Here is a 12,245-nt window from a genome sequence, read left to right on the forward strand (position 1 = left end):
CAACGAGCAGGTAAGTTTTATTACGTTAAATAAAAATCACTGCTGGGCGCCTGGGTGGCTCAGTGGGTTAGGCCGCTGCCTTCGGCTCGGGTCATGATCTCAGGGTCCTGGGATCGAGCCCTGCATCGGGCTCTCTGCTCAGCAGGGAGCCTGCTTCCCTCTCTCTCTCTCTCTGCCTGCCTCTCCATCTACTTGTGATTTCTCTCTGTCAAATAAATAAATAAAATCTTAAAAAAAAAAATCACTGCTTGCAATTTGTTTGTTGTGTTACTTTTCTCACCCTAAGGATCATGTTTTATGGATGATCAAAGAAGGGATCTAGAGAGATTGCTTTGTGATTGGACCGTGATCATGTGACCTGGCAGCATTTTCGGCTTTACTGAGCACCTGTAACATACAATTCCCAAGTATCAGAAGTGTCTCAACGACTTGAGGGCTGTTTCTCTGCTTTCTGATTATCTGCTTCTACAAGGAATCACTTAGGAAAAAACCCACAACATCCTCAGGTCAGGTGACAAGCCATCATCTTAGCTAAGAATTTGTTTTAGAGGGAATTTTCTGGCAGCCCTCTGGACCAAGAAGCCCTGAACTGGCTCTGCAGAGCTTCTGATCTCCCCGTTTTCATTCTGAAATTGATCTCTTTGCTTTGTTATGGGCATTTAAGATCATACGTGTAGGGATTGGTACAGACTAATTACATCTTTGTACAGTTTTCCAGCCATTCTTAGCATTGACACAGGGCCTTCAGCTCCCGAGACTTCCCCGGGGAGCTTCATGATGCCTCGGAACTTTTAGTTTTGCAGTTCCAAGATCATTTCCTGGCTTTAATCAACTGTTGTTTTTACATTTGAAGTAACTTCGACCTTCAACATTTTTGTTGTTTTGTCTGTACGTGCTTAGTACTTCTTTAGACACTGTGACTTGACAATCATTTTATTTAATGGCTCTTTCATCATTTAACAGGTCATTGAGCTGCTAGTTGGGGAAGGACTCTGAGGTGCTGGGAGCACCCACCTGAACAATGCACTTTCTCTGCTCTTGAGTACTTCTGGGTCCCTTAAAAATTCTTTTATCTGGAGCTACTCATAGACACACAGAAAAGTTGTAAGTGTTGGGTCCCCCAATAATGGGTCAGTGATCAAAGGAGCGAGACTGATACAAAGCGAAGGTCAAGCAAAGCTTTATTTCACGCCAAGAATCAAGAATCAAACTGACCGGCCAGGGCCATCTCTTACGAAGAGGCGACCTCTCTCTGCCTTACAGATGAGCTTTTAAAGGCAAAGGCCATGTGGTTGGGCCTGGCCACACAGAGGTGGCCAGTGAGATTGTAAAACACACAGAGAAAGCTGCACAGTCATGCTAGGTCACACATAAGTGACCAATTGAATTACAGTTTACCCTATAGTAGATATTTGAACTAGTCTATCATCTTGGTTAGAGCTGGCACCCAAAAGGCGCCCAAAGGGCAGGGCCCATGGTAGCTAGGGAGACAGTATGCATCCCCCCACTGATTGGATGTCTCCACCTGGCCTGACCCACCCTTGTATTTGGGCTTTGTTACCTGGGACTGATTTCTGGGACTTGTTTTTAAGTAAGTGCCCTGGGGAGAAGGGAGGCAGGGACAGTTTAAGTTCTACTGTATAAACAACAAAATCACTGTTTAACCCGATGGAATCACTCTGGCTAAATAGGCCCTTATAGTAAGAACTGTGTTTCCCCTAGTCTTCCTCAGTGTTAACATCTGACGTAAGTGTAGAATGGCTATCAGAACCAGGATATTAACATTAGCATGATACAACTGAACTTTTGAATTTCACTAATGTCTTATTCCATTCACGTTCCTGTAACAAAATACCATAGAGTGCGTGATTTGTAAACAACAGAAATTTATTTCTCACAGTTCTGGATGCTGGACGTTTGGGATTGGAGTACAGCGTTCTGGTGAGATCCCTCTTGTAGTTTGCACACTGCCGACCTCTTGTATTCTCGGGTGGCTAAGAGCAGAGAAGGAAGGCAAGCTTGTAGTCCAACACCACAAGATTCATCTTATTGTGCCTCTTTTTGCAACTTATTTTCTTCAACAGTGAAAAATCCTGTTCCAGTTGTTAAGATACAATATTTTTATTTTCTTCAAGAATACACATGGTTTCAGAATTTGTAACCCTAGTCCCTGTGAGAAACAGAGGTATTGACTAAATTTTTGTCTTTGGTCTTGAAATACATCAACAAAATAGCATTTTCCAATGAAGCTTAGGTCAGTTCTGTTTTTTCACACTTCCTTATGTGTGACTGTGTTATCCGTTTGTAATGGAGTTAGGCTCACCTGTTGGACTTCACGTTCCACTTCTAGCTCCTTCTGGTTGGTGTGGACTTTTGTTAAGTTTTGGGTATGTGAAGGTGTGTGGACCATGACTGTGCTTCTGAGGATCAGGGCTGTGGACAGACATGTAGTTGTCAACTCTCTTGCCATGCTCCCATGCCCCACCTCTTTCCTACCCACCTGCTATAGGTAATTGTAATTGATCGCTTTGCTGCTTAGTTTGTCCCTTCTGCATGTTTTCATTTCAAGTGAGCAAGTTCATGTTTGTTCTTATAACCTCGTCTTTCTTGTATGAAGATATGCTTTGTGTTTCTTTTTCTTTCTTTCTTTTTTTTTTAAACTTAATGGTATGTTTTGGAAATTGCTCCGTATCGGTTCATAGAGATCTTCCTCATTCTCTTAGAGCTGCGTGGAACTCCACCGTGTGGCTGGACCATAGTTTATTTAGCTGCTGTCCTGTGAACAGTCACTTAGGTTGTTCCAGGATGGTCCAGTCATAAGTGATGTTGCAGTGAATACCCTAATCATGTGCAGTTCCTTATTGCTGGGTGTGGGTCTTCGCCGGTGTCGGGGGGGTGGTAGGGTGGGGGGTGGTCATCAGAAAGAGGTTGCTGGGTTGAAAGGCCTGTGTGTGTGTGGTTTTCCTCCGGAAAGCACATTCCAGTTAGTGTTCCCTCGGTTTCCTCAATGAACGTGTGGTTTTATTTTTATAACATTATGCCGGTCTGATAGGTGAGAAGTAGTATCTCCGTATTCCACTTTATCTTGCTAACAGTGATTGGGTTTGAGTGTTTTTTCATTATGTTTGAGGGATATTTTTGTCTTTTTTTAATGAGTTACCTGTTCCTGTCATTTCCTTTGGGATTTTTTTTTTGTCTTTCTGTCTGGAAAAGTTCTTTACACTTTCTCTTGTATATGCTGCAAATGCTCTCACTTGTCAGTTTTCTTTTATGGTTTAAAAAAAAAATTCTGGGGGCGCCTGGGTGGCTCAGTGGGTTAAGCCTCTACCTTCGGCTCAGGTCATGATCCCAGGGGCCTGGGATCGAGTCCCGCATAGGGCTCTCTGCTCAGCAGGGAGCCTGCTTCTCCTCATCTCTCTCTCTGTCTGTCTCTCTGCCTATTTGTGATCTCTCTCTCTGTCAAATAAATAAATAAAATCTTTAAAAAAAAAAATTCTGCAAAACTTACTTTTACCTGGTCACATTTGGCAGTTTTTTCATTGATTCCCTCAGGTCTTTGAGTCCTACCCTGCACCTGGTTTACAGAGGAGTTCTACCCCGTCATCCCAGCATAAGATAGGTTTTGTTTTTCAATACTAGTCATCCCAACATTATTTTTCTAGCCAGTCATCCCAGCACATATCGCTTCTCGGCCTTTTGGCTAAGATCAAGTGTCCAGTCATCCCAGCATAAGATGGGTTTTATTTTTCAATAAAAATTTTTCAATAAAAATTTATTTTTCAATAAAACCTATCTTATGCTCACTTCAGCAGCATGTAGACCAAAAGCCTGTCTTTACCTCAGTGGCTCAAGATGCCACCTTTGGCGTAGATTACTTCCATGTGTGTTCCAGGCTTGTTACTCTGTCATCTGTTGTCTATTTAAGTGCCACCGCCATGCTCCTTTAATTGTAGAGGCTCTGTAGTGCTTTTTACCGTGATACTGATAGTTTCCCCTTTCTCAGTTATTTGTTTTCTCTGACTCTTCATAGTGAAGTGTTTCATTCCATTAAATAGCTAGATAGCATTGAATTTATGGCTTAAACTATGGAGAAACACGATGTTGAGTTTTCCTATCTGAGAACAGGGGGATGTTTTTCCATTTGTTCATGTTTACTTTTGTGTCGCTCAGTAGTATTGAAGAATTTTCTTCAGAGATGTTCTGATTCTTGTTACACATTTATTTCTATGCATTTAATCATATAGACATATATTGAACTCTATACTCTATAAAGAATGCACGTTCTTTTATGTGCCCTGGCACATTCTCAAACTCATCATATGTTAGAACACAAAGGAAACATTTATCTGACTAAAAGGCAATAAACTGTAGTTTACAAACAAAAACAAAGAACAGAAATTTCCTTTCACCTGGAAATTTCAAACTTCCTGTTTATTAACTATAGAGAACACACTGATGGTCACCGGAGAGGGGGCGCAGGATAGGTGATGGGGATTTAGAGGACACTTACCATGACGAGCACCTTTAGAATTGTTGGCTCGTTGTAGTGTGCCCCTGAAGCAGATACAGCACTGCATGTTAACTATACAGGAATTAAAATTAAAAACTTAAAAAAATAAAGCTTCCTGCTAAACTCCTGAGTAGAAGGGGGAATAAAACTGAAATTAAAGGAATTTATTTTGAAATTAAAGAATTTTTTGAAAATATACTCTATCTTTATTTATTTTAAAAGATTTTATTTATTTATTTGACGGACAGAGATCACAAGTAGGCAGGGAGGCAGGCAGAGAGAGAGGAGGAAGCAGGCTCACCGCTGAGCAGAGAGCCCGATACAGGGCTTGATCCTAGGACCCTGAGATCATGACCTGAGCTGAAGGCAGAGGCTTTAACCTACTGAGCCACCCAGGCACCCCGAAATTAAAGAAGTTTTTAAAAACAAGTCAAAATCCTGTATACTAGAATCTGCGGCATGCATTTAAAACACTGATCAAAGGAAAGCTAGTTACACTAAACACATCAGTTTAAATGAGAGAAGAAAATTAAACAATTGGGTTCCCAGATTAAATGATAAAAAGAACAACAAATAAATCAAAAGGACGCACTGATGTCCAGCTCAGCTTATGCAGAGGAGATGCAGCTCCATTTGACGGCGGGGAGGCTGAGGCACTGAAGTAGAAGTGACGTCAGTCACACACATAAACAACTATTTAGGGAACTGTGTGGTGTGATATTCTCAAAACACCGTAAGTGAGTCAAAATGAATCATAGAAAGTGTTCAGATAACCCCTAGAAAGGCAAGAGGAGCAGAAGAATGAAAAACAGAAAAGAAACTTAAAAAAAGTTCTGGGGGTGCCTGGGTGGCTCAGTCATTAAGCCTCTGCCTTCGGCTCAGGTCATGATCCCAGGGTCCTGGGATTGAGCCCCACATGGGGCTCTCTGCTCAAAAGGGAGCCTGCTTCCCCCTCCCCCACTCTCCCTGCTTGTGTTTCTTCTCTTGCTGTGTCTCTCTTGTCAAGTAAATAAATAAAAGTCTTTAAAGAAAATTCTGTACCTGGGGCGCCTGGGTGGCTCAGTGGGTTAAAACCTCTGCCTTCAGCTAAGGTCGTGATTCCAGGGTCCTGGGATTGAGCCCCGCATTGCATTGGGCTCTCTGCTCAGCGTGGAGCCTGCTTCCTCTCTCTCTCTGTCTGCCTCTCTGCCTATTTGTGATCTCTGTCTGTCAAATAAATAAATAAAATCTTAAAAAAAAAAAAAAAAGAAAATTCTGTACCTGTCATTTAGTCACATGGCTCACAGTTGACAAGATGCCGACTTTGTCTCCTTCCCTTTGTGCTCAGGCAAGAGGGGGCGACTGATGCTCTAGGCAGGCCTCCTGCTCTGAGCATTCCATGCATTGCCTGTGTGCCTCTTGGCAAGTTTCTCCAAGATTTGCATGTGCCTGGGAATCTACAGAGACTTTCCCAGTCATGGATAGTTTGTATGGAATGGATTTCTGGGCCATACTTCTGTTTCTGTTCTCTCCTGTGTAAGAGGGTTCTTTCCGTGCTCCTTCATCCCCTTCGATCACTGTCGCCCACCAGTCGGGGCGCTTGTCAAAGGGTGCTGTGCCCAGGGTGGGGGTGTGGGGCACCGCACCGAGAAATACCAAGTTACATCAAAATGAGTCCAGCAGGAAGCCTTTGTTTCTGATGAAGGCAAGTCCCCTTAAATAGGGCCCTTCCCAGTCTTCAGTCCTATTTCTGTTAACAGTGAAGCATCCCATTAGAAATACGGCGCATAGGACCTTGGAGGCTCTGAAACGAGGTATTTTGGCAAGGTGAGAGTGGTGGCAGTTTTCTCTTATCAGTCTCTCCTCCCTCATTCCACAAACACGGTCAGATAATGTACTGCCTTTGAGGGAGTAGACGAAAAGGCTGCTTTGGAGAGAAAAAAAATTGAATGCTTAAAATGATCCTCAAGCACATGCTTTTAAAATGTAATCTCTAGGGGTGTCTGGGTGGCTCAGTGGGTTAAAGCCTCTGCCTTCAGCTCAGGTCATGATCTCAGGGTCCTGGGATCGAGCCCTGCATGGGTCTCTCTGCTCAGCGGTGAGCCTGCTTCCTCCTCTCTCTCTCTCTCTCTCTCTGCCTGCTTGTGATCTCTGTCAAATAAATAAATAAAATCTTTAAAAAAAATTAAAAATGTGATCTCTAGTCTTTATAAGCTCTACTCTACAGGTGACATGAAAAATACTTCAAAATGGATGCCAACCATAGTGGACTTGCCTACTCTCTCGTCAGCTCTGCTTAGTACTCAGGGCTCTGTACAGGATGGCTCCTTAACTGCCAAGAACAGTGACTTTATTTTTTAAAAACACATTTATTTATTTATTTATTTATTTATTTATTTGAGAGAGAGAGAGCGCGGTGGTGAGGGGAGGGATAAGCAGACTTCATACTGAGCATGGATTCTGACGTGGGCTCCATCTGAGGACCTGCGCTGAAACAAGAGTTGGATGCTGAACCGACTGAGCCATCCAGGCGCCCCAGGAACAGCAACTTTAAACAGCCATACTTACATGCTAATGACACTTGCTGTTTTATTTTCCCCGATACTTTAAAAATATTTATAAGTAAAACACACCCTAAGTTTATATTTTTATGAATTTTGATAAATTCGACCCTGAACACTACATTCCAGAACGTTCTCTTAAACTACTCTCGTCTTAAAACTTCCCACCCAGAAGCAACCATTATTCTGATTTCTCTCACATAAATTAGTTTTGGCTGTTGTAGAAATTGATTCACTAGAAATGGAATCATACAGTATGTGCCATTTGTGTGCCTGGCTACTTTCACTCAGCATTTTAATATTTGAAACTTTTTGAGGTGTACTGTTTATCAGTACTTCTTAACTTTGTATTTTTGTCAAGTATTTCATTTTACAAATATATAATGATACTTTACCCATTTCCTTATTGATGGGCATTTGGATTCTTTCTAGGCTAGTATGAATAAAAGCTGTTATACAGCAAAAAAACACAAAGAAGGAAAATAGAAATAAAAATAGAAATTAATGAAGAGAAAAACATTAAATTTAATTAATCAAATCCTTTAAAATTTTAATATCTCATTAAAAATGACATTATGACCAACTGGGATTTATTCTAGGAATGCAAGGTAGGTTTATTACTAGAGACTCTGCTTAATATTGTATACCATATTGTTACATCTAAAGGGATACAAAACCCCATAACTCTAAAGCAGTGATTATTTCTAAAGCTAGTATCATATTTAATAGTAACACCTGAGAGACATTTCCACCAAGATCAGGAACAAGGCAAGGGTGTCCACTATTTCCATTACTGTCCACATTATTTGAGAGGGTCAGTGCAATTCAAGACATAAGAAGGAGTAAAAAAGAGGGTCTCGGGTGACTCAGATAGTTAAGCTTCTGCCTTTGGCTCAGGTCACGATCTCCAGGTCCTGGGATTGAGCCCCATGTGTAGGTCCCATTCAGTGAAGAGTGGGCTTCTCCCTCTCCCTCCGTCGCTCCCCCCTGCTTGTGCTCTCTTTCTTGCTCAAGTAAATAAATCTTTAAAAAAATAAAGGGGGCACCTGGGTGGCTCAGTGTGTTGGGCCTCTGCCTTCGGCTCAGGTCATGATCCTAGGGTCCTGGGATTGAGCCCCGCATCAGGCTCTCTGCTCGGCGGGGATTCTGCTTCCCCCTTTCCCTCTCTGCCTGCCTCTCTGCCTACTTGTGATCTCTGTCTGTCAAATGAATAAATAAAATCTTAAAAAATAAATAAAGAGTAAAAAAGTTGTAAAACTATGTTTATTTGCAGACAACAGGTAATATACCTGGAAAACCTCAGAAAACCAATGATTAAACTGTATTAAATAATAAAGAATTCAGTCAGCAGGATATAAAATTAACATATAAAAATCCGTGCCTTTATTACAGTTTCATGGTCATTTACCAGATGATATGCTTCTGTTCCTGCCGTGTCTGGCTTTCCCTAAACCAGTTGTGTTGTTGTCCCCATGAAATATTTGGTGATGTCTTTAGATATTTTTGATTGTCATGATGATGTATGTGGCTGCAGTGGGGTACTGTATCCAGGGATACTGCTAAGTACAGGACAGCCCCTGACAACAACAAATGATTTAGTCCAGAATGTCAATAGTGCTGAGACTGAGAAACCCTTTCCTGAACAAAACGTATCTGTTTTCCAGTGTCTGTTTTAGATTTGCGGGTTGGTAGGGTTTCTCTCCCTATAACGAAAACACTGATAGGGTATACTTGCATGTAAGTAATGGTGAAGACCAGTCAAAGAGGAATCACCTTCCTCTATTTACAGACAATGATGGAAATAACTTAATTTGTGTAGCAGTTCGGTATAAAGTTTCATAGACTTCTTATTTATCTCCTTAATATGAGATGGGTATAACAGGTGTTCTTATCCCTGTTAGCTGTTGAAGGAACTTACCTATTTTTTCTAGGTTTCAGGGACTAAATGACGTCAGGCTGATGGGTAGTTAGTTTCAGAGTGAGTGCATTATTTGTTCATCTGTAATCTTACCTGCTTTTTCCTTTCCAGAAGCTCGGTTTTGTTCCAGCTGCATACTAGATATAAGTCCTTTGCCTGCAAAAATTGATTCCTAGTCCTTGTTTCCCTTTAGCTGTATCTTGTTACTTACAAATCAGTGCTTCCAGTGGAACTTTCTGTGGTGATGGGAATGTTACATAAATCTGTGCTCTTCACTATGGTAGCTACCAGCATGTCTGGCTATTTAAATTTACATTAATTAAAATTAAATAAAATTTTAAAACCCAGTTCTCTGCAGTTGGGCCAGACACATTTCAAGTGCTCAACAGCGCTGCATTATGTTATAAGTAGTCCCCAAAGGAACTTCAGTAAATCAAAAGCATTTTTGTTTGATTTTTAAAATGGAGGTTGAGCCCCATCTTAGTTTCTGCCCATTACTAAGGCTTGGCCCTGTGGAAAAGGAGTGCATTGCTCTTTTTGTTTCTTCACAGGAAGCAAATGAATGTCGTCCCCAGGTTGCTATCCCTCAGCTAGTCTCTGTCTCTCATACCTTGGTCATTAGCTGGTGTGTATGTTGTTAATGTGCCAACTCGTGGAGTCCTCATGGGAGCAGAATGCCTGTGGAAGTGAAGTGATAGGAATTCATTCCCCTGCAAGCTTCCCACGTGTGCAGCCGATGTGCTGTTGATTCTCCAATTCCATCTGCTCTACTCACAGCCCTTGACTTCCACTTGATGTTAAAGTTACTTTCTGTGACCCCTGAGGGAATTGCTTAAAATCTCCCTGCCTCTTTGGGAACCCTGGAAATTCTCCCAGTGCGTGCGCACACACTCACACACGTGTGTGTGTGTGTGTGTGTGTGTGTGTGTGTTTCAAGGACTTTGGTTGTATTATAGAGTTTTCAGCTATATGGCAGTTTATTATTTTTTTAAAGATTTTATTTATTTATTTGACGGAGATCACAAGTAGGCAGAGAGGCACGCAGAGAGAGAGGGGGGGAAGCAGGCTCCCTGCTGAGCAGAGAGTTCGAAGTGGGGCTCGATTCCAGGACCCTGGGATCATGACCCGAGCTGAAGTCAGAGGCTTTAACCCACTGAGCCACCCAGGCGCCCCTATATTGCAGTTTAAATGATTGGTAGATGGATCTGGAAATATTACTGTTCTTTTTATTGCAGTATTTCTTTGAGAAGGCATTTTCCAACTTATGGTTATTTAACATGACCTGAAAATTTGGGAAGTGGATGTTTATCTATTAGATCCCCATCTATGTATTTAAAAAATTAAAGTCTCTCCAGTTTTAAGTTCCAAGTTGTTTTATTTTTTGCACATTAAAAGAGAAGAAAAATATTTGACAGATTTACGTTCTGTCTATAGTAAAGTAAGAGGAAGAAAAGCCCATTTTGTTTTGAAGATTTAGAAGGGCTTTAGGCAGATTTTTTTTTGGTAAAGTAATTTAACTGTGGTTTAGATTTTTCCTGTTGTTTCTAGTTTAATATCATTTCATCACAGCCCTGCCCTCAATTTACTTCTGTGGTTTAATTAATTCTATTCCATGACTAAAATGCTGAGGTAAATGCAGTTGAGTTGTGAAATTGTAGGTTGAAGAAGTCTTGAAACAAACAAAAAAAAATTACAACATTTGGACATTTTCTTAGTTCTTTTGGGAACTCTCCATTTTCTGAATTGGTAATTATGGAATCTGGAGCCATATTCTGCATGTTTTTAGAAGAATGTGGATTTAGTTCTCTCTTCCCTGCCCCTGTCCCTCCGATAGCTTATTGGTTTGCAAAGTAGTTGACGATGATACTAATGTATTTTTTATGCTTGTTTGTTTTCAGAGGGAAGTGTAACATCTCCCACTTTTCTGACATATTTGCTGCTAGAGAGTTTAAAGCTCGAGTGGATTCATTTTTCTACATATTAGGCTACAACCCTGAGACAAGGTAAGTGAGTTACTTGGGCCCACTCTGTGAGAACTTTTGCTTTTACATGCGTGTGTGTCTGTATGTGTGCTTACACATTTGGGTATATGCTAGGAATATTTTAAAAAAAGAACTCCAAAACCCAAAGTAAACCTTTTGGAAGGAGTTCTGATTAATGTCTTTGGTGTCTAAAACAGCTTATTGTTTGCTCTTGATTTTCTTAAGAAAAGGAAAAGTGAGAAAATGTGGGTTTTGAGAGGGCAAGGCAATGAACTATTAAATGCAAATGAACATTAGTTGATCTGTGTTTTGAATTTAACTATAAATTGGTAGTTTATTACTGTCCTGCTTATTGTGCCAAGCCTTTCATGATACCATATTGAAACCTAGGACATTTTTTTTTAAAGGTTTTATTTATTTGAGAGAATGAGAGCACATGTACGTGTGTGTGAGCAGGGGTAAGGGCAGAGAGAGGGAGAAGCAAACTTCACACTGAACAGAGAACCCGATGCAGGGCTCAGTCCCAGGATCCTGGGATCATGACCCAAGCCAAAGGCAGACACTTAACCGACTGAGCCACCCAGGTGCCCCTGAGAACAGTAGGACGTTATGGAAAATTTTGTTGGTTAGTCATTTGTTTAATTCATTTAGTGAAACTTCAGAAACACTCGTAGAAATATCTTTGGTAAGGTTACTAGTATGAGATGGATACATTCAGTTCTCAACCATTTGTAAGACCTATGTAATAGGTAGAATTATTACTTTTTAAGTGAGAAACAATTGAATCAAAATAATTTAATAGGAAAAATTCTTGGTTTATGTCTATAATAGATTGTAGTTTAACTTAATACATGGAAGAACTTAAGAGTATGTGCATCATTTTAATTCTGTTTCGATCATGCAACAACAGTGGATTAAGGATTTAAAAAGAAAAAGAGTGTTAGCTGGTGATCAAGTAGTCTGTGCTCAGGACATCTGAGACGTCATCTACAGACATGAGGATATAGAGAAGCTGCTTGGCTAAAGGAAGGTAGCGGGTAGTGGAAGAACTGCGTTCAGTGTCATTGGAAGGTGGGCGTTCTTTTAGAGAAAACATTTTCCTAGAGGATGCTGAGAAATTGTATGTAAATTAGAAGATTACTGTTTCGATAATCAATCTAGAGTTAAGAAAAGGCAGTATATTCTTTGTCACAATCCTAAGAGGCTGCCTAAAGCTCTTTTGGCACATACATACTAGTGTCTCTCTCTGTGTACATTGTAGATGAGAGCTATAGGGGTAATAGTGCAATGAATGG

General features: G+C 40.8%; 1 protein-coding gene and 1 pseudogene across 4 annotated transcripts in view; both read left to right on the plus strand.

Moving 5' to 3' along the window:
• Positions 1-12,245, plus strand: part of RERE (arginine-glutamic acid dipeptide repeats) — a 425,011-nt gene that overhangs the window by 262,949 nt on the left and 149,817 nt on the right. For all 4 annotated transcript variants that reach the window (XM_032360657.1, XM_032360659.1, XM_032360660.1 and 1 more), the window contains one exon: positions 10,867-10,971. In XM_032360657.1, the coding sequence (XP_032216548.1) occupies positions 10,867-10,971 (105 nt within the window). The remainder of the gene's footprint in view (positions 1-10,866; positions 10,972-12,245) is intronic.
• On the plus strand, positions 3,681-3,826 carry LOC116568438 (annotated as a pseudogene).

This window comes from Mustela erminea, chromosome 10, assembly GCF_009829155.1.
Source record: "Mustela erminea isolate mMusErm1 chromosome 10, mMusErm1.Pri, whole genome shotgun sequence".
Taxonomy (NCBI): domain Eukaryota; kingdom Metazoa; phylum Chordata; class Mammalia; order Carnivora; family Mustelidae; genus Mustela; species Mustela erminea.